Consider the following 17,275-nt stretch of genomic DNA (forward strand, 5'->3'; position numbering starts at 1 on the left):
ATCTTCTTTAAGAGCTAAGGTATATTGTCTTGTCATTTAAATTCTTGATTTAAGGTTAAGTTTAAATATTTATGTCACCATAATATATTCTAAAATAAAAATACATGAAAACTAGGTTTTCATAAGAAGATTATTGGTTCTCAAATATCTCTCTCATTGCAATCAAGGTTAAGACTCCACATTCGAGGTAAGGAAATTAAGTAGAAAAACATAAGTTTTCTGTATGTAATAACATTCATAAGAAGAGTGGGAATAGTAAAAGGGAAGTTAACTAAGGTCTTCTGCCTGACTCTTTATTGTTTGTTATTTATTGTACTGTATAATATATATTTAAATAATGTGTTTATAAGATTCATGTTATTTATGTATGTTTACAGTATTAGAGCATGGCCATTGCTAAAGGTATATATTTAAATAATATGTTTATAAGATTCATGTTATTTAAGTATGTATGTAAATAGTGTGTTTATAAGATTCACATTATTTAGTTATGATTATTATGTTATTTAAATAATGTATAGTAGTTTTGCATTATTTAAATTAGGCAGATTATAATTTATGTGACATGATTTGACCGAAAAGATAATGGTTAAATACTTGACTGTTGGGTCTATATGGTAGATAGGGGGCCATTTAGTAGTGGGTACGATTTTACTGAACCCAAATTTCTCCGCCATTTAGTCCAATAGCTCGAGTTTATTTGCCAAAATTGGACTCGGGCGTAATCATTATTATGTGATTTAGCTTAGAACCTAATTATTAGTGACTAGTGATATGATTAAGTTTATGTTTTGCTATCTGCCTAAATGTGTACATGTGCATTTTAATTAAGTTTTGTTTTTATTTATGTGACTACCTGACACACATTTCCTTACTGAGTTTAGTAACTCACCCTTATTAAATTACCATGTGCAGACCAAAGTAACTAAAAGTCTAGAATGCCGGTGGCGAGTGGAACTTTGGACGCTTGTGTGTGTGAGCTCGCTGAGGGCCATATAACTGCGGGCGGTCTAGGGCGCTCTGTTTATTTATTTATGTTATTAAACTTATGTCGCAATTATTTTAGTTATTAATAATTATGTTTTTTTTTTTATTTTTACGAAAACTGGCCAGTTGTGAACGTTTTCAAGTATTAAATAAAAATGCGACATTTTAATTTTCCGCATTTAACGCTTGTAAATAAAATTAGTATTTTTAGAAAAGTACGGGCGTTACACAGTAACACGGCACCACCTAACCAAACAATGGTGTGGAACAATATGATCATGGAATCGTATGAGAACAACGCAGCACAGGAAGACTTGCAGCAACCTGGAAACAACACGGCAACAACTTCCAAGCAACAACTATCTGCGCAGACGATGGGATCTGGTGAAGTTGATGCATTTTTCCTAGAAACAAGAATAAAGTCATCAGAATCAACCATACAACAACCAGACAACAACAGAGAAAAAACTACAGCAGTAGATGAAGATTTCGACTTCACCGACTATGAAAAGCTTGTGGCTGCAGAAATGGTACAGCAACTAGAAAACAACCAGGAAGAAGAAGAGGAAGTGGACAACACAGAAATGATGATCATCAATGACAAACGACATGAAACAATAGAGAAGGGGCAAATTTACAAGGACAAAGAAACATTGATAAGTACACTATGCTACTTTGCAATCAAGAAGACATTTCAATACAAAGTAGTGAAATCTTGCACAAAAGAATACAACATAGTGTGTTTGGACACAAACTGCAAATGGAGTTTAAAGGCTACAAAAAATGGAAACACAGAAACATTCATAATAAGGAGCTACGAAGAAGAACACACATGTGCAGTTACAATAAGATTTGGAGATCAACGACAAGCTACATCAAAGTTGATAGCAGACTTTGTAAAACCAAAATTCTTGAACCTGAAAACAAAGTGCAGCCCTGCAGACATAAAGACAGAAATGAAAGACAAATACGGAATAAAGATGAATTACATGAAAGCATGGCGTAGTAAAGAGCGAGCACAAACCCAGCTACATGGAAATGCTAAAGAGTCGTACAATCTCTTGCCAAGATACCTGTACATGCTACAGAAAACAAATCCAGGTAAAAAAAAAAATTAAAAATTTTACTTTGAAAATATTTGTGAAAAAACAGTTGTTTTTGAGTTGTTATTTCGTTGAGTACATGTTGTTTGAAAAAATCCTGTTTGATTAAAATTCAGGAACATTAATAGACATAGAGAAAGATGATGATGACAGTTTCAAATATGCATTTGTTGCATTGAATGCTGCTATAAAAGGTTGGCCAAACTGCAAACCAATCATCGTGGTAGACGGTACATTCCTAAAGGCCGCGTATGGAGGCACGTTGCTCACTGCCAACACACAAGATGCAGAATCTAAAATTTTTCCACTAGCATACTGCATAGTTGATTCTGAGAACGATAAATCGTGGGAGTGGTTCTTAAAAAAAATAAGAGAAGCATTCGGGGTTCGAGAATGTCAATGCCTAATATCAGACAGACATGAAAGCATCATCAAAGCAACTAGGAAAGTGTTCCCTGAAATAACACATGGCTACTGCATCTTCCACCTCTTGTCGAACCTCAAAACAAAATTCAAGAAAAATGCAAAGCATTTCAGAGTGCCATTCTTTGCAGCTGCAAAAGCTTACACAGAAATGGAGTTTGAATTCCATATGAGGGAGCTAGACAACTTGGATAAGCGCATAAGACCGTACCTGGAGAAAATTGGCCATGAAAAATGGTCAAGGTATCATTCAGAAAACAACAGGTGAAAACTAATAAGAAGGATAAAATTAATGATATGTTCACCTATTTATAGCGTTGTATTTGCGTTGTTTTTGCGTTGCGTTTGAGTTTTTTTTCCAAAAGTAGAACTATGACAGAAACTGTCCAAATTGTAGGTACTCTACCATGACATCAAACATAGCTGAGGCACTGAACTCAGCAAATTTAGCAGCAAGGGAAACACCAGTGACAACATTAATGGAGTGCTTGAGGGCACAAATGCAAGAGTGGACATACAATAATAGAAAGGAGGCACAAAAATGCACAACAAGGCTGACACCATCATCTGAGAAAAAACTCATAGGGAACTATGTACAGTCATTGCGACTAACAGTAAGTTCAGATTATCGCTCGCATAAAGTAAAATAAAAACAGTTGTTTTTGAATAGTTTTTTGGTTGTTTTAAAGTTGGTTTAAAACATGCAGGTGAAACCAAAACAAACCGAACCTGTTTGAGGTGATAGATGAAGACAGAACAAGAATAGTAAACTTGAAGGAGAAGACGTGCACATGCAATAGATTTCAAAAAGATGAAATGCCATGTAACCATGCAGTCGCCGTCATGAAGGACTTGAACATAAACACATACAACTACTGTGCACAATACTACACATCAAAAGCATGGCTGCAAACATATGAAGAAACAGTATACCCAGTTGGAAACGTAAGAGAATGGGAACTTCCAGAATTTTTTGAAGAAATCATAGTGTTGCCTCCAAAGGAGAGAATCAAGTCTGGAAGGCCGAGGAAAAGAAGAATGGCAACAGCTTGGGAAACAAAGAAACAAAACAAGTGTGGCAAGTGTGGACAAAAGGGACATAACAAAAAGACCTGCAGAAGAATTACAGCATAGAAGTGGAAACAACTACACATCAACCAAAAAACAACTATATTAAAACATTTAGAAAACACATACTGCATATTACGATTGGTTGTTACATACATTTTTTTATTGTGATTTTTTATGTGGAGAGATATTGATAATAGGGAATTGGTATTATTATCATTAATATACAAAAGAACATCAAATATTATAGTTAAATAATTAAATGAGTGGAAGAAGGTTGAAATTAATAAGAAGGAAAAATAAACTACATAAAGTGATTACAAATGCAATTTAGTTGTTTGTCAGATGGTTGTAATAAGGTTGTTAATAGTATGCTGTCATGACTAAGAGTAAATATAAAGATTAAAAATCCAAAAATATGAACAAATTAAAAACCAATTCCAATTAAGAAAAAAACATGATAGAAACAACAACTTGTCTATGATTATGAACATAATCTGGTAATAGAAAAAACAAAAGCTACATAAAAAAAAAGTAGTATTTCCAACAACAACCAATAGATAACTAAGACAAATTCTTCTTTGGACCCTTTGGAGGAGCCTCATCTTCACTATCAATAAATTCCACTTCTTTCATGCGAGCATACTTATAGAACAACACAGCAAGCCTATCACGGTGTTTCTCAACATCAAATATGGGAGGAATCGGTTTCATATCAATAAAGTATTCGGCGAACGATGCAACGAAACAACCACAGTCACTGCAAAACAACCAAAAAACAACAGCAGAAAAACTTAAAAAAGGAAAATAACATTACAAATTTTAAAAACATTTGAAAATAAAAAATAAAAACAACTTACTTCGAGGTTTGTTGAGGCAAACCATCAACCTTAACAACTTCGAAAGGGTCTAAACAAACCGGTTTGTTTTCCTTTTTGAACTCATCAAACAAAGCAAAAAAGTGGGGCAACAACACCGCAAATGGCTGACAAGCTTTGATAGCAGCACTATCTTTCATAGCAGTCGACAAGGAGTTGTACATGTACACACGCCTTTCCTCAATATTCAATCGACCAAGAATCCAATGTGATTCAGTCTCCATATGGATGATAAAGAAAACATGATCGCACAAATGCCAAGGGGAACCACATAACATTTTTCTACCTCTTATATAATCAGCAATGGCATGTCAAGTGCGATTATCAAAGAAAGATTTTTTTTCTGTGCAATAAATTTTTCATACAAAGCATGAATGGTTTTGAAGAATAAGCAATCGGTGGTTGTGAACTTAACCTTTGGCTCCTTTGCATACTTTCCTTTTTTACGTAGATAGTAAAAAATGATGTCCAGATGCTGAACAATAAAAAATGAGAAATGTTTGAAAATCAGAAAATGAATTATATTTCAACAACTAAAAAACAACCAACAAACAACATGAAGAAAACTATAGACTGAAATTTTTGAAAAAAATCAAAAGAAAAAATAAATTAACTTACAGAATTAGTCAAACATTGGCCAGGATATGCAAGCTTGTGGAACCACATCTTGGTTGCAACATCTTCCACGCCAAAACGAAAAGGGGGAACAATCTTATCCTTACCCTTCAAGTAAACCTTCTCCTTATCATGCCTAACATTTTAAAAAAAAAAAATGAAACATAAATAGTAAAGTAAAAAACAAAAAATACAAAAACACAACAAAAATGCTGAAAATAAACACTTACGGATCTTTCTTCGATCGGCGTCCTTCACCAAGCCACAAGTCAAAATCAATCTCGTCTTTATGTTCTACATCTTCACCAATCTTATCATCGAGAGGACACAACCCAACCACATACTTAACAACTCCATAACCAGAACCATCTTTAGAACTAGAAATGGAAGAGTCATACTCCATAAATGGAGACGTCAGCGCTATGGGTTTCTTAGATTTCCTCTTGTCAACAAGAGGAGTTTCTTCAACGGGAATTGGGTCATCTTCAAGTTCAATGTTAGAATCAACATTGAGACCTGTTGCACCCATCTAATATATTTTTTCCACAAAAATGAAAGAAAATAGACAGTGTTAAACACAAAAAGTATGAAGAAACTAAAAAACAACCAAAAAAAAATATACCTCAAAACAAACAAGACGACGATCCGTAACCTCAACATTTTCAGAAACTGAAATCTGTTTACAAGGATCACCACCAATTCCATCTGAAGACATCTGTTTATATATGGTATTAAAAAGGAATTAGATCATGGTTAAAAAATAACAACCTTTACACAACCAAAAAACAACACAAAAGCAACATTACCATAAGCTCAACTGCTTTTACCCCGGACTGAACAGTAGCCTCAACATCTATTTGAGTAGGGCCGTCATTGAAATCAACGAAATTCTTGATACAGAAAATAAAGGAAAAAGAAAATGGAAAAAAGTGAAGTTATTTTTTGTGAAAGACTTCAACAACTAAAAAAAAACTACATAACAAAATAAAAACAACAAGTAAAATAAGAAGACCAACAATAAATTGCGAACAACATAATCTACAAACACAGCCATATAAATAACATAATAAATACAAATAAATAGTCTGAAAATAGTTGCAAATTTCTGAAAAATAAAACATAACAAGAGACATAACAATAACATAGAATTACAAGAGCACTACCTAAAACGGACTTACAACAAAATAAACCACACAAAGTAACTAAAACCTAGTTACATTGTCTACTTATCTACCTTCTCCTCACTATCAGTGGCATCATCATCACTGCCATTATCATTTTTTTCTTTTGAGTCAGAATCTTCATCGGCTTGACCATCCTTCTCTTCACCTTCACTACCCTCCCCTTCCTCATCACCCATAACATTCTCTTCTTCATTTTCATCAGTTTCTTCAGATTCATTTAAATCAAAATCTGCTTCATCACCACCTCCATCATCATCATTGGAAGAGTCACTGCCTTTTTCCTATATTGAAATTACAAATTAAATTAGTATAAAACAACTTAAAAAAAACCGAAAAACAACTATTGAAAAACTAAAATACCTTGGCATAGGAATCGGCAAAAACAGTAGAAAACTGTGTCTGCATTGAAGCCATCTGAGCACCAAAAGAAACAAACTGTGCAGACACAAACTCTTTCAACTCAACCAAATCAGATGAAATCTTCTGTTGGGAAGTATGCAACGAATCGATCTTGACCTCCAACCCATGAAATTTCTCAGAAAAGGCATCAAGCTTGACAGAAATGTCACTCTGAGCAACAGTTGGCTCTTCGGGAACAGGAAGACTCTTGTAAGAGTTGTAGTCGGTGTCGAACTTGAAACTGCTCAGTTTCAAAGCTTTGAACTCACCAGCCGTGGGCCTCATATTTGAAAGTTGCAGCTGATCAAAAAACACCAAAATTAAAATTTCAATTATGAAGATTAATAATAATGAAAAACAACACAAAAACAACTACTGAAAAACCAAATTACAACAAACAGATATACCTTATCTTTGGAAACATCAAAGATAGTAGTCTTCAAAACTTTGAAAGTAGGTTGACTATTGCATGTCCACTGAGTGATCCTTGGAATACGAGAGCTTTCCTTTTGGCAGTACTTACCTTTCATGTACTTACAACACTCGTAGAACCAAACTTGAAGAACATGAGGACAACCAATCAAAGTGTAAAAATACTCGGCCTCTTTCCCGAACTCCTTGCCTTCCTAACCCCCTCAACCCAACTATCAAGCTTACCCTTCAATGAGGAAATAGTCAATTCAAAAGAACTCCGGCCCCAAGCAAATTCATTGTACCTCCCACTATCTACAACATCTAAAATAGACTTGGGTACATTTTTATGCTTAGTGCCACTAAGCAAGAACCACTCCACGAAATACAAAACTGCCAACTTCACAGCATCCTCATCAGAATCACCCCACCTCTTGGTGGTAAAACATTCCCTAACAGATTCCTTAGTGATAGAGGACGAAGTTGGCCAATATCTTTCACAAAGACTATTAACCTCTTGCTTAAAATCTAAGACACTACAGTCACCTTCACAGTCTAACCCAGTAATCAATGCAAATTCCTCAATGCTAAACCTAAGCCTAACACCGCGTATCATTACCCACAACTCAGCATCATTAGGTTGCTGAACCTCCCGGAGCAACAACCCATGAAACACTTGGGGTTGAACTTTAAAATCGGGAAGGTTAAGGAAATGACCAAAACAGGTTTTTGAAAACATTTCAAGCTGTACATCTGAAAGACAAGACTTAATGTTCTCTATCACCTGGAAAGTAGCAGTGGAAAAGGCTTTAGCAATGAATAGATTCTTCTGGTCATAAATATAATCCCATTCCTGTATCAATATAAACAAAATAAATCAGGACAAAAACAAAAAAAACTAAAAAAAAAAATAGAAAACAAATAATAAAAATAATATTTTTTTTTAAAAAAAAAAGACACCTTAGGGGGATTTTTCTTTGGTAGGTCAAATCCTTCAACCTTCACTGAGGTCCTAGCATGGACCTGCAACAAAAAAGAAAAACAAAAGCAACAAATCTTAGATACAATAACAATGAATATATAAAAATGTAGTAACCAAATTACAGCCAATAAAAAACCTAAAAACAACGTTTATGAAACCCTTACAGTATGATAAATGTAAGAGATAAACAACTTTCAAAAAAATACAGTAACAACACTGTCACAACTTAAAAAAAAACAACTAAAATATTAACAACACTGTACAAACTCGTTGTTATGAAATTTCGAAAATGGTAGTCGATAATAGTAGTGTGACAAACAACCGAGAAAAAACTGACAATAAACATATACAAAACTAAAGAATAAACAACACTGAAAGATCTTGTTGCAATTGAAATTAGTAAAATGCTTCTCAATACCAATAGTGTGTAAAACAACCGAAAACAAATTCACAATAAACATATAACCAACCAATGGGGAAAAGCAATTCAAAACTGTGACAAAATACGAATTGAACTGGGTTTTTTTTCAACAACCAAACAACAACTGAATAAAAACAACAAAACAACATCAACCACAATACATGACAGAAATACATAAAGAACACCAAAAAAACATAAAAACATCCTAATAAACACCTAAACCAGTGACCTAAAAAGCTCATGTAAAAATTAACACAATAAAATGAAACCAAGCAAATTTAAATTACCTTTGATTCAACTTTGGGCTTTTGGTCCTCACCATGCACTTCATCCTCAAAATCAGAATCTGAGGAAACCTAGAACAAAAAATGGGGAAAACTTTAAATCATCAAATGTAACACCAGAAATAAAACAACCAGAAAAAAACTAAAGAAAAATTTAAAAACAACAAAGAGAAACTTACATCGCGTGCAGACTTGGAAATTTTTGCTCTCTTAGTCTTAGGAGCATCTACTTTAACAGGAGGGGCTCTTTTCTTAGTGCCCGATGTCTCTGGAACATCAGCCACTAAATTTTTAGCAATTTTTTTTAACCCCATCTTAGGTTCGACTTTGGAAGTAACAGTTGGAGCCTTCTTCGATTTTTTAGAAACTTTCTTCGCCGGAGATGGTGATTTCGAACCACTTCTAGTGGTTGCCATTTATATAGAGAAAATATAGAGGAGGATGACAATGTAGGTTGAGGAAAACGTGGGTGAGGGCTTGGAGAAGGTGATCGTGGGAAGAAGAAATTGGTTAGGGCTTGATAATGGTGATCGTGGGAAGCTCGGTTTGAAGAGTGGAAGAATCAGGTAAATGAAAAATTCAAAAAAAAAAAAGAAAAAGAAAGGATTTATGAGGTGGCGTGCGTGTACGTGTGTAAGGAAGAAGGGAAAAGGTAAAATTGTAATTATTAAACTTTTTGAAAAGTAAAATTGAAAAATGTAAAAGTTAAAAAAGTTTAAAAAACCGTGTAAGGATAAAAATGTAAAAAAGGTGTCAATTTTGACATGAGGTGTAAAAATCTCAATATATTTTGGGTAAATACTAATTTGCCGCAAAACCTCATAAAGTGGACAGGTTTTTGCAACTAACCCCCTAATCTAAAATTTTAGTGGTAAAACTACTTAAATCACTAGTCCGTTAGCAGTTAGCTCTTTCCATCCATTTTTGGCTGTTAAGTGCCAGGTTGGAATGTCCACGTGTACACAGTGTACACGTGGCACAATTTTATTAGTCCACGTAAATAAATATATAAAAAAATAAAAAAATTAATTATTTTAAAAATAAAAAATAAAAAAAAACATTATTTTTCTTAAAAAATTAAAAAAAAAAACAAATTTTAATTTTACATTTTTTTTTCTTTTTTTTTTTTTTCCCTTTCTTTCTTTTTTCTCTTTTTCTTTCTTTTGCAAATACCCTCTTTCTCGCAGGTAGGCAACCCTCTTTCTTTCTTTTTCTTTCTCGCAGGTAGGCAGCCCAAGAAGACCACCATCATCTGCCATCTCTGATCTCTCTTGATCCCCCTCTCTCTCTCTCAACCATCTTTGTCGATACCTCTCTCTCTCAGTCATCTTCTCTTTCTCAATCCCCCCCCCCCTCTCTCTCTCTCTCTCCCGATAAGACCCAACCTCAGGACCATGTCGTCGTCGTCACCGTCGTCGAGGACCACCACGCCAGGTGCCGTCGCCGTCGTCAAGGACCACCATGCCAGGTAAAACCCGATCCCCTATCTCTCTCTATTTGCTCGATCTCCTCTCTCTCTCTCTCTCTCTCTCTCTCTCTCTCTCTCTCTCTCTCTCTCTCTCTCTCTCTCTCTCTCTCTCTCTCTCTCTCTCTCTCTTTAGATCTAGGGATTTCTATAAATTTTTTTTTGCAATCATCAAGATCTGTGTATAGATATCCCTATTTGAGTATTATTGTGTTTATTATTTTTAGATATGAGAAAAGATAATTGTTGTAGGGGAAAATAAATTTAGGGTTTTCAGATTTGAGTTTTGGGACTGAAATTTTGTGTATATATTTGTGTGTGTTTATTTGTTTGTTAGATTTGAATTTGTTTAAATTTAGTTTTAGTATTTAATTTTTTTGTGTGATATGGATTTGAAAAATAGGTTGTGGTGGTAGTTTCGGTAGTGGTGGGTGGTGGTGTTTACGATGGTTATGGATGGTGGTGGTTTACGATGGCTACGGTGGCTACGGATGATGGTGGTTTCGGTTGTGTTGGTGGTGGTGTTTACAGTGGCTTTGGAGGGAATGGTGGACAGATAGAGAGATAGAGCTGAGATGAACAGATAGAAAAAGGAAGAAAAGAAAAAAAGGAAAGATAAGAAGAAGAGGGTATTTGCAAAAGAAAGAAAAATAAAAAATAAAAAAAAAAAAAAAAGAAAGGGAAAAAAAAATTAAATTGTTTTTTTTTTAATTTTTAAAGAAAAATAATTATTTTTTATTTTTAAAATAATTAATTTTTTTATTTTTTTTAAATATTTATTTACGTGGACTAATAAAATTATGCCACGTGTACACTGTGACTGTGTACACGTGGACATTCCAACCTGGCACTTAACAGCCAAAAATGGATGAAAATGGCTAATTGCTAACGGACTAGTGGTTTAGGTAGTTTTACCACTAAAATTTTAAATTAGGGGGTTAGTTGCAAAAACCTGTCCGCTTTAGGAGGTTTTGCCGCAAATTACCCTTTTAAATTTCGTATTTTATAAAAAAGTTATCAATTAGACTATTTATTTTGTTAAATGACAAAATAGACCTTGTATTTTCTAAAATTTTACAAATAGGACCCTGAATTGATTTTTTGTCAAAAAAAAAACTTAATAATAATCTGATCTAAAATGTTATGACAAAACCGGTTATATTTTTTATATTTGTTCATGTTAGAAATTATCTTAAAGTTGGTTATATTAAAAAATAAAATTATTAAAAATTGAGCTAAAAGTCATATTTTTATCATATTGAAAAATACAAGATTCATTTTTCTGTTTAACAAAACAGATAGTTCAATTAGTAACTTTTACAAAACAAGGGTCTAAATTAGTATTTACCCATATATATTTCACATGCTAAAAATACATTAGTTAATAAAATATTCACAAAGAACAGGTCTTCAAGGGAACATCTTCAATAGGCAACTTATCTTGAGGATATGAACAATCAATAATATTGTTGGAGTTATGAGGCAACAAATCCCAAGTCTCAACTTTGAAGGAAGTTTTCAAATCAGGGAACAATGTCATGGTAGTGTTGGAGATGCAAATACCCGTGAAGGTGTTTCCGGGTAGCACTTCGTACTCGGCCGCGACGGTGACATTTTCGGCCACCATATCACGGCAGTTGATGTTGGAAACATCGGACAAGAGAGTTGGGTCATAACCCTCTGCATGTGTCTTGTAAAACTCATTGACTCGAAACACAAATTGCATGGTTTTAAGGATAAATCTTCGTGTGAAGATGTCTTTGATGTAACCACCACGACCCGGTGCAGTTTTGATCCTCAGTGCAGCTTGAGTGTCGATGGCCGTAACATCTTCAGCTCTAATGTCTTTGATTCCACCTGACATTTCACTTCCCAGAGCTATGGTTGCACTATCTGGAGAAATGCATGTAAGTCGTCGAATTATGATGTGTTCGCTTGGCATTCCCATCTTAATTCCGTATTGATCGAAACCACTCTTTATTGCTATGCAATCATCACCCGACACAATAAAGCAATCCTCTATTCGAGTGTTGCTACATGAGTCTTCATCAAATCAAATATATTTGTTATTCTTTTTTTAATAAAATATATTTGTCTTAATATTATTATTAATTAACTATATATCTCTCACCTGGGTTGATTCCATCTGTGTTAGGAATATCGATTGGAGCAAGAATTGTTAGTCCTTGGACTATTATGTTGCTGCAATGCAAACACACAGTCACTCGTAAATGTCAATAATTACTTTTAGGGGTATTTTTATTTTATACTTTAAAATAGTATTTTTTTTTTTTGTATTTTTACGGAATTCTACATAAAAACCCCTATAACAACTCATATAGAAACTATCCGACAACCCAAATCGTAAATTTTTTTTAAAAAAATTAAAAATAGTATATAGACTAATTTTCCTTATTTTTATTATTATTAATTAATTAGAAAATTACAAAAAAAAAAGACTAATTTGAATTTTGATCCTGAACTTTAATATCTACCAAATTATGCTCTCTTAATTTTTCAGCTTGTTAAAAATTACCCTCAAACTATTGATATTGTTAAATTTAAAGACTTCCGTTTAATATTACTAAAGAAAGTCTAACGTGAAAGAAAATTTAAGAGCACAATTCGATACATGTTAAAATTCAGGGCGCATAATTTTATAAATATCAAAATTTGGAAGCACGATTTAGTATATAGATAATTGTCACATTAGCAAAATTGAATAAAATTAGACAAAAGTATTTAAATCCAACTATCTCAATAACTCAGGATAAATTTTTAACGACTTGTAAAGTTTAAAAAACATAATTTGATACATGTCAAAATTTAGAGACAAAAATCTTAATTAACCATAAAAAAAAAAAAAAAAGATAATATATTCAAACCTTGAGTATACAGGATGGACGAACCAAAAAGGAGAATTAAGCAAAGTTAGGTTGAAGATTTGAATATCACGAGAGAACAAAATCTCAATTATCAATGGCCTAACTGCATTTAATTCACGAGCCTTGAACTTGGTCCACCAAGGTTTACCTTGACCATCTATTGTGCCATTGTTTCCTAATAATTATTTTTCGATTAAATAAACTATTATTAATTAGAAACAAAATCTAGATTTTATTTCATATAAAATTGTTAATTCAATAATTTGATTACCTGTAATTACAACATCAGTGAGATTTGTTCCCATAATTAGACTACTGAACCTTCCTGTGGAATTTTTCTCTAATCCATAAGAAGGTAGTGGCTCTAAAATTGGATATTCTGATTCTTCCTATCCAAGTACATTAACAAACAAAGAATAATTAAATGCACATTATTTTATTTTATGAACAAAATTTATTGGATGTTGCATTGAAACATATTTTTTTTTTAGAATAAATAGCACATGAGTACTTAAAGTTTTAAGTTTGTAAGTGGTATAAATTATATCATTAGTACAACTCCGTTTTGAATTTATTAAAAGAACATTTAGAAGTAACTAATATTACATATTTAAGTCTAGACCCAATAATCTAGAATTTGAGCCTTATATAGTTATATGTGCCCCTGTTTAAGACAATAACCGAGCATATACGTACGAAATTAAAAAAAAATTATAGTTTTACAAATATTGGGTACTTATACTGCTAATAATAAACATTAGGTTTATGCTACTTACAAATTTAAAATTTTAAGTACTTATGCCGTTATTTACCTTTTTTTTTTAATTAAATGTGACTTTTAGTCACAATAAAAATTACTTGTGATTAAAACATAGTATTTAAAAACAAGTTGTCACTAATTTAGTTTTAATCACAAACAAGTATTGTGACTAAAAATTCATTTAGCCACAACAACTTTTAATTTTTGTGATTAATATATTTAGTCACGAATCTTTTAGTCACAATATAGGAATGATGATTTATAATTAGTCACAATTTTTTTACTTTTTATCACAAATTTTTGTAGTGTAAACTTGTGTTGTTTGTTATAGTTAACTACATATTTATTTATTTATTTATTTTGAGGAAAATGCATCTATTTGATATATTTTAATTATTTTAAAAAATACTCATAATATTAGGCTTTTAACTAATTTTTACAAAAGTATAAAAAACAAGTCTACTTAAGTATTTTTGTTATCATTTTTTTTCATAAGTAGTTATTTGCAACAAATTTTCTTTTACATAAATTGTTAAGTGCAACAAATATAATTACATAAAAATATTTGTTGTAATTAAATACCATTTTCATTGAATTCAATTGAAACAAAATATATATATATATATATTTGTTGTAAAATATTTATATATATAATTAAACCAAATTAATTATACACAACTAAATTAAACCTATAACGAACATAATCATATATATCTACACATATATATTTATTCTATATAAAATGTGACTATATAACAGAATTTTTAGTTTATGAAAAATTATTGGGTGACTTTTTTTTAAAAAAATAATAAAAAAATAACAAATTAAGATGTTGACACGTAAAGGGTCATCATCTCTGTAGTTAGTTAAATCTAAATATAATTAATCTACCGTTTTGCAATTAATAATAAATTTACTCATATGGTTTATTTTTTTATTAAAAATTATTTTCAAATTTTGATATTTAAAATTAGTTAAATTTTAAATATTATTTTAAATTAAATTTGAATATTTTGATAGTTTAACTAGATGAGCATTTTCATTAATTCCGAAGATAAATTTAGAACGAATAACAATTTTTTTTAATTACTATTACAAAGTATAATAGTAATTTTTATTTTTATTTAAATCACTATTATGTTTTCAAATTTTAATAATTATCACTACATTGAATATTATTAATTTTAAAATTATGATATTAAAAAAAACTAAAAACTAAAATAAAATTGACTTATCTAATATATAGATATGCAACAATTTCAAAAACATTAGTTATTTTTCTCTTACAACTTTTGATTTTTTTTTTAATGAACTTTCTATTACAAAATTTAAATAACCTATAAAAACTGTTTGTTGAATAGATTTTATTTATGCTATATAAACATACATATTTACATACCTGGGAGGCAAGAATAACAGCATCTTTATGAAGGAAGAGAGTGAAATTGCTAGTGAGATTAAAGCTTCCAGTTAACCATTTCCCGGGAGGAACGATGAGTTGTGCTCCACCGTCCGATGCTAGGGGCCTGAGATGATCAATGGCGGCCTTGAAGGCCTTAGTATTGGAAGTGACTCCATCGCCAACGCCACCAAACTCAGTCAAAACCGCGCTGTGCTTTCGAGAACATTTCACTGTGGTTGTTGCTGTTTTCAAACCTTGGGCTATACATGTTCTACTTTCATTCAAAATCAACACTGAAAGAATAAGTTGTATTCCCACTAACAAACGAAATGATTCCATTGTAATATTATTGGTGATTTTTAAAGCAATTAACAAATCAATTTATAAATAAGTTTCTTGATTTTTTTAGTAACCAAGTCTATATATTTGGGACTTATTTAGAAATTAGCTAAATTAAGTACAAACTATAAGGGTTGGCAAACATAATTCAAATTTGATTTATTTTCTCTACCACAAAAATAATTCGTAATTTTAGGAGAATTGACTACATGATAAGTTCTTTTAAACTATAATAAGGCTTGACAAATATAATTCAAATATATAATTTATTTTTTCACAAAAATTATTTCTAATTATAAAATTTATGCTTCCTGTTATCTTTGTTTCCAAACATGGGACACGTAGTATTTCCAGTCCAAGATCGAGTGGTCAAGGCTCACATAAAAACCCTCCAAGATGATGGGCCAGGACTACATAAAGGGATGGGCTTCAAGCCCATCTGAAGTGTGCGATATTTATCTCTAGAGTTGGATGTCTCTAGATTTGGAACCAAACCTTATTCAGACGTGAAGAGGTAACTAAGACCTCCCGAATGGGTATTTGGGATATTAGAGTTGGTTTTAGTTACCGAGTCTAACCTAGTTATGCTTGAACGCATAATTCTTATCATTTATCCACACATCTTATTTAATACATGCTCATATATAGAACCTTTAGTTCCTTGTTCTTGTTCATGGGCTCTGGATGGGCCTTCGTCCAACCTTCCAGCCAGCACTGGTCCTTCCTTATGGCCTGCTTTGCCACCCTGGCCATAATTGCAGCAACGACCTCTTTGACAACAGCATAGTCGAAGCGTATTCAACGGTTGTCAAGATCATCTATGCTTTGATGAGGAGCAATTAGGTCTACCTGCCTAAGCTTTTCGGTCGTAACCAAACCTTCAACTTGTAAGGTTTCTGGATCAATCCTATAGTAAAGCTTCACCCTCTCATGCAAGAAAGGAGTCAGCACCAGATGGGGAGGATCATCGATAAGATAAAAGGGACAATCATATTAGATTTAGCTAAATTTGACAGAACATGTACAAAAAACCAAATGGGAAAAGTTTTATCACTTACCCACGATGCAAACCAAGAGAAGCCCAGAAGTAAAGAACTAATACTTCCTTGTGAGTATGCTTGCACGAACTGACCGGACATGTCACATCTAAACACTTCTTCAGCGTATAGAAGCAAACCTTTGACTTATTCTTCCACATGGGATTTAATTCCACCTTGTAGTACATAATTTCTTCTAGAGATGGAAACTCCACATCCTGATCTCTACAGAAGATGTACCATCCCACTAGTAATTTGTACACCTAGGGATGAGTGGAAATGGAGCCAGTCCTACTTTCATGCAAAAGCGTGAAAAATAGCTCTAGATAGGAAGGCGTGCTCTAGATTCAATGTGAACCCAACTCCAGGCTCCAAATTCGTCCGTGCAATAGCAAGGCGATTCATTCTTAAGTGCTAGCCTATTCTAGAACAGCCAGGAATGCTCTTGAGCCTAGTATTGTCCTCATAAGACCGCAATATTAGGAAATTGCGGAACTTATTTGTGTATTGATCCATCTCTTAATGAGATAGATTGGTCGTTGTAGTTGGTTCTACACCTCTAATTTCCCAAGTTGGCTCCTCTTGGTAATCCAATATCATTTCTTCTATGAATCTATTTGCGTTAGCCATAG

The 17,275-nt window shown here is 32.5% G+C and overlaps 7 protein-coding genes across 7 annotated transcripts; 2 read left to right on the forward strand and 5 right to left on the reverse strand.

Moving 5' to 3' along the window:
• Positions 1-1,222: 1,222 nt before the first annotated feature.
• On the forward strand, positions 1,223-3,191 carry LOC133031864 (uncharacterized). The gene is made up of 3 exons (XM_061105611.1): positions 1,223-2,088; positions 2,207-2,777; positions 2,911-3,191. Exons 1-3 carry the CDS (start codon positions 1,245-1,247, stop codon positions 3,161-3,163), a joined length of 1,668 nt encoding a protein of 555 aa, XP_060961594.1. The 5' UTR covers positions 1,223-1,244; the 3' UTR covers positions 3,164-3,191.
• Positions 3,192-3,329: 138 nt separating this feature from the next.
• Positions 3,330-3,647, forward strand: LOC133032233 (uncharacterized). Its single transcript, XM_061106106.1, has one exon. The coding sequence runs from the start codon at positions 3,330-3,332 to the stop codon at positions 3,645-3,647; it is 318 nt and encodes a 105-aa protein (XP_060962089.1).
• A 353-nt stretch (positions 3,648-4,000) lies between these two features.
• Positions 4,001-4,764, reverse strand: LOC115702458 (uncharacterized). Its single transcript, XM_030629908.2, has 2 exons — positions 4,442-4,764; positions 4,001-4,341 (listed from the first exon to the last, which is right to left on the reverse strand). The coding sequence occupies exons 1-2, from the start codon at positions 4,735-4,737 to the stop codon at positions 4,146-4,148; spliced, it is 492 nt and encodes a 163-aa protein (XP_030485768.1). The 5' UTR covers positions 4,738-4,764; the 3' UTR covers positions 4,001-4,145.
• Positions 4,749-6,019, reverse strand: LOC115702882 (uncharacterized). Its single transcript, XM_061106107.1, has 4 exons — positions 5,697-6,019; positions 5,305-5,603; positions 5,078-5,210; positions 4,749-4,934 (listed from the first exon to the last, which is right to left on the reverse strand). The coding sequence occupies exons 1-4, from the start codon at positions 5,787-5,789 to the stop codon at positions 4,749-4,751; spliced, it is 711 nt and encodes a 236-aa protein (XP_060962090.1). The 5' UTR covers positions 5,790-6,019.
• Positions 6,020-6,113: 94 nt separating this feature from the next.
• Positions 6,114-7,195, reverse strand: LOC115719322 (spore wall protein 2-like). The gene is made up of 3 exons (XM_030648312.2): positions 7,065-7,195; positions 6,619-6,957; positions 6,114-6,539 (listed from the first exon to the last, which is right to left on the reverse strand). The coding sequence occupies exons 1-3, from the start codon at positions 7,185-7,187 to the stop codon at positions 6,297-6,299; spliced, it is 705 nt and encodes a 234-aa protein (XP_030504172.2). The 5' UTR covers positions 7,188-7,195; the 3' UTR covers positions 6,114-6,296.
• Positions 7,196-7,237: 42 nt separating this feature from the next.
• Positions 7,238-9,349, reverse strand: LOC133032722 (uncharacterized). The gene is made up of 4 exons (XM_061106947.1): positions 8,935-9,349; positions 8,759-8,827; positions 8,029-8,091; positions 7,238-7,921 (listed from the first exon to the last, which is right to left on the reverse strand). The coding sequence occupies exons 1-4, from the start codon at positions 9,169-9,171 to the stop codon at positions 7,238-7,240; spliced, it is 1,053 nt and encodes a 350-aa protein (XP_060962930.1). The 5' UTR covers positions 9,172-9,349.
• A 2,101-nt stretch (positions 9,350-11,450) lies between these two features.
• LOC115719332 (probable polygalacturonase) lies at positions 11,451-15,619 on the reverse strand. The gene is made up of 5 exons (XM_061106946.1): positions 15,265-15,619; positions 13,377-13,494; positions 13,106-13,280; positions 12,352-12,422; positions 11,451-12,263 (listed from the first exon to the last, which is right to left on the reverse strand). Exons 1-5 carry the CDS (start codon positions 15,604-15,606, stop codon positions 11,614-11,616), a joined length of 1,356 nt encoding a protein of 451 aa, XP_060962929.1. The 5' UTR covers positions 15,607-15,619; the 3' UTR covers positions 11,451-11,613.
• Between the last annotated feature and the right edge of the window lie 1,656 nt (positions 15,620-17,275).

The sequence above is a fragment of the Cannabis sativa genome, chromosome X, assembly GCF_029168945.1.
Source record: "Cannabis sativa cultivar Pink pepper isolate KNU-18-1 chromosome X, ASM2916894v1, whole genome shotgun sequence".
Taxonomy (NCBI): domain Eukaryota; kingdom Viridiplantae; phylum Streptophyta; class Magnoliopsida; order Rosales; family Cannabaceae; genus Cannabis; species Cannabis sativa.

What these genes read in the sequence shown, in the direction of transcription:
- LOC133031864 (XM_061105611.1), top strand. Translation starts at nt 1,245, where the DNA reads ATGGTGTGGAACAATATGATCATGGAATCGTATGAGAACAACGCAGCA. An exon ending in GCTACAGAAAACAAATCCAG is followed by an intron (nt 2,089 to 2,206) that starts GTAAAAAAAAAA and finishes ATTAAAATTCAG; the next exon opens with GAACATTAATAGACATAGAG. An exon ending in TATCATTCAGAAAACAACAG is followed by an intron (nt 2,778 to 2,910) that starts GTGAAAACTAAT and finishes TCCAAATTGTAG; the next exon opens with GTACTCTACCATGACATCAA.
- LOC133032233 (XM_061106106.1), top strand. Translation starts at nt 3,330, where the DNA reads ATGCCATGTAACCATGCAGTCGCCGTCATGAAGGACTTGAACATAAAC.
- LOC115702458 (XM_030629908.2), bottom strand. Translation starts at nt 4,737, where the DNA reads ATGTTATGTGGTTCCCCTTGGCATTTGTGCGATCATGTTTTCTTTATC. An exon ending in TTGCCTCAACAAACCTCGAA is followed by an intron (nt 4,342 to 4,441) that starts GTAAGTTGTTTT and finishes GTTGTTTTGCAG; the next exon opens with TGACTGTGGTTGTTTCGTTG.
- LOC115702882 (XM_061106107.1), bottom strand. Translation starts at nt 5,789, where the DNA reads ATGTCTTCAGATGGAATTGGTGGTGATCCTTGTAAACAGATTTCAGTT. An exon ending in GTCGTCTTGTTTGTTTTGAG is followed by an intron (nt 5,604 to 5,696) that starts GTATATTTTTTT and finishes AAAATATATTAG; the next exon opens with ATGGGTGCAACAGGTCTCAA. An exon ending in CGCCGATCGAAGAAAGATCC is followed by an intron (nt 5,211 to 5,304) that starts GTAAGTGTTTAT and finishes TTAAAATGTTAG; the next exon opens with GCATGATAAGGAGAAGGTTT.
- LOC115719322 (XM_030648312.2), bottom strand. Translation starts at nt 7,187, where the DNA reads ATGAAAGGTAAGTACTGCCAAAAGGAAAGCTCTCGTATTCCAAGGATC. An exon ending in TTGATGTTTCCAAAGATAAG is followed by an intron (nt 6,958 to 7,064) that starts GTATATCTGTTT and finishes TTTTTTGATCAG; the next exon opens with CTGCAACTTTCAAATATGAG. An exon ending in TTGCCGATTCCTATGCCAAG is followed by an intron (nt 6,540 to 6,618) that starts GTATTTTAGTTT and finishes ATTTCAATATAG; the next exon opens with GAAAAAGGCAGTGACTCTTC.
- LOC133032722 (XM_061106947.1), bottom strand. Translation starts at nt 9,171, where the DNA reads ATGGCAACCACTAGAAGTGGTTCGAAATCACCATCTCCGGCGAAGAAA. An exon ending in AGCCCAAAGTTGAATCAAAG is followed by an intron (nt 8,092 to 8,758) that starts GTAATTTAAATT and finishes TTTTTGTTGCAG; the next exon opens with GTCCATGCTAGGACCTCAGT. An exon ending in CAAAGAAAAATCCCCCTAAG is followed by an intron (nt 7,922 to 8,028) that starts GTGTCTTTTTTT and finishes ATATTGATACAG; the next exon opens with GAATGGGATTATATTTATGA.
- LOC115719332 (XM_061106946.1), bottom strand. Translation starts at nt 15,606, where the DNA reads ATGGAATCATTTCGTTTGTTAGTGGGAATACAACTTATTCTTTCAGTG. An exon ending in CTGTTATTCTTGCCTCCCAG is followed by an intron (nt 13,495 to 15,264) that starts GTATGTAAATAT and finishes GTACTTGGATAG; the next exon opens with GAAGAATCAGAATATCCAAT. An exon ending in GTCCATCCTGTATACTCAAG is followed by an intron (nt 12,423 to 13,105) that starts GTTTGAATATAT and finishes TTTGCATTGCAG; the next exon opens with CAACATAATAGTCCAAGGAC.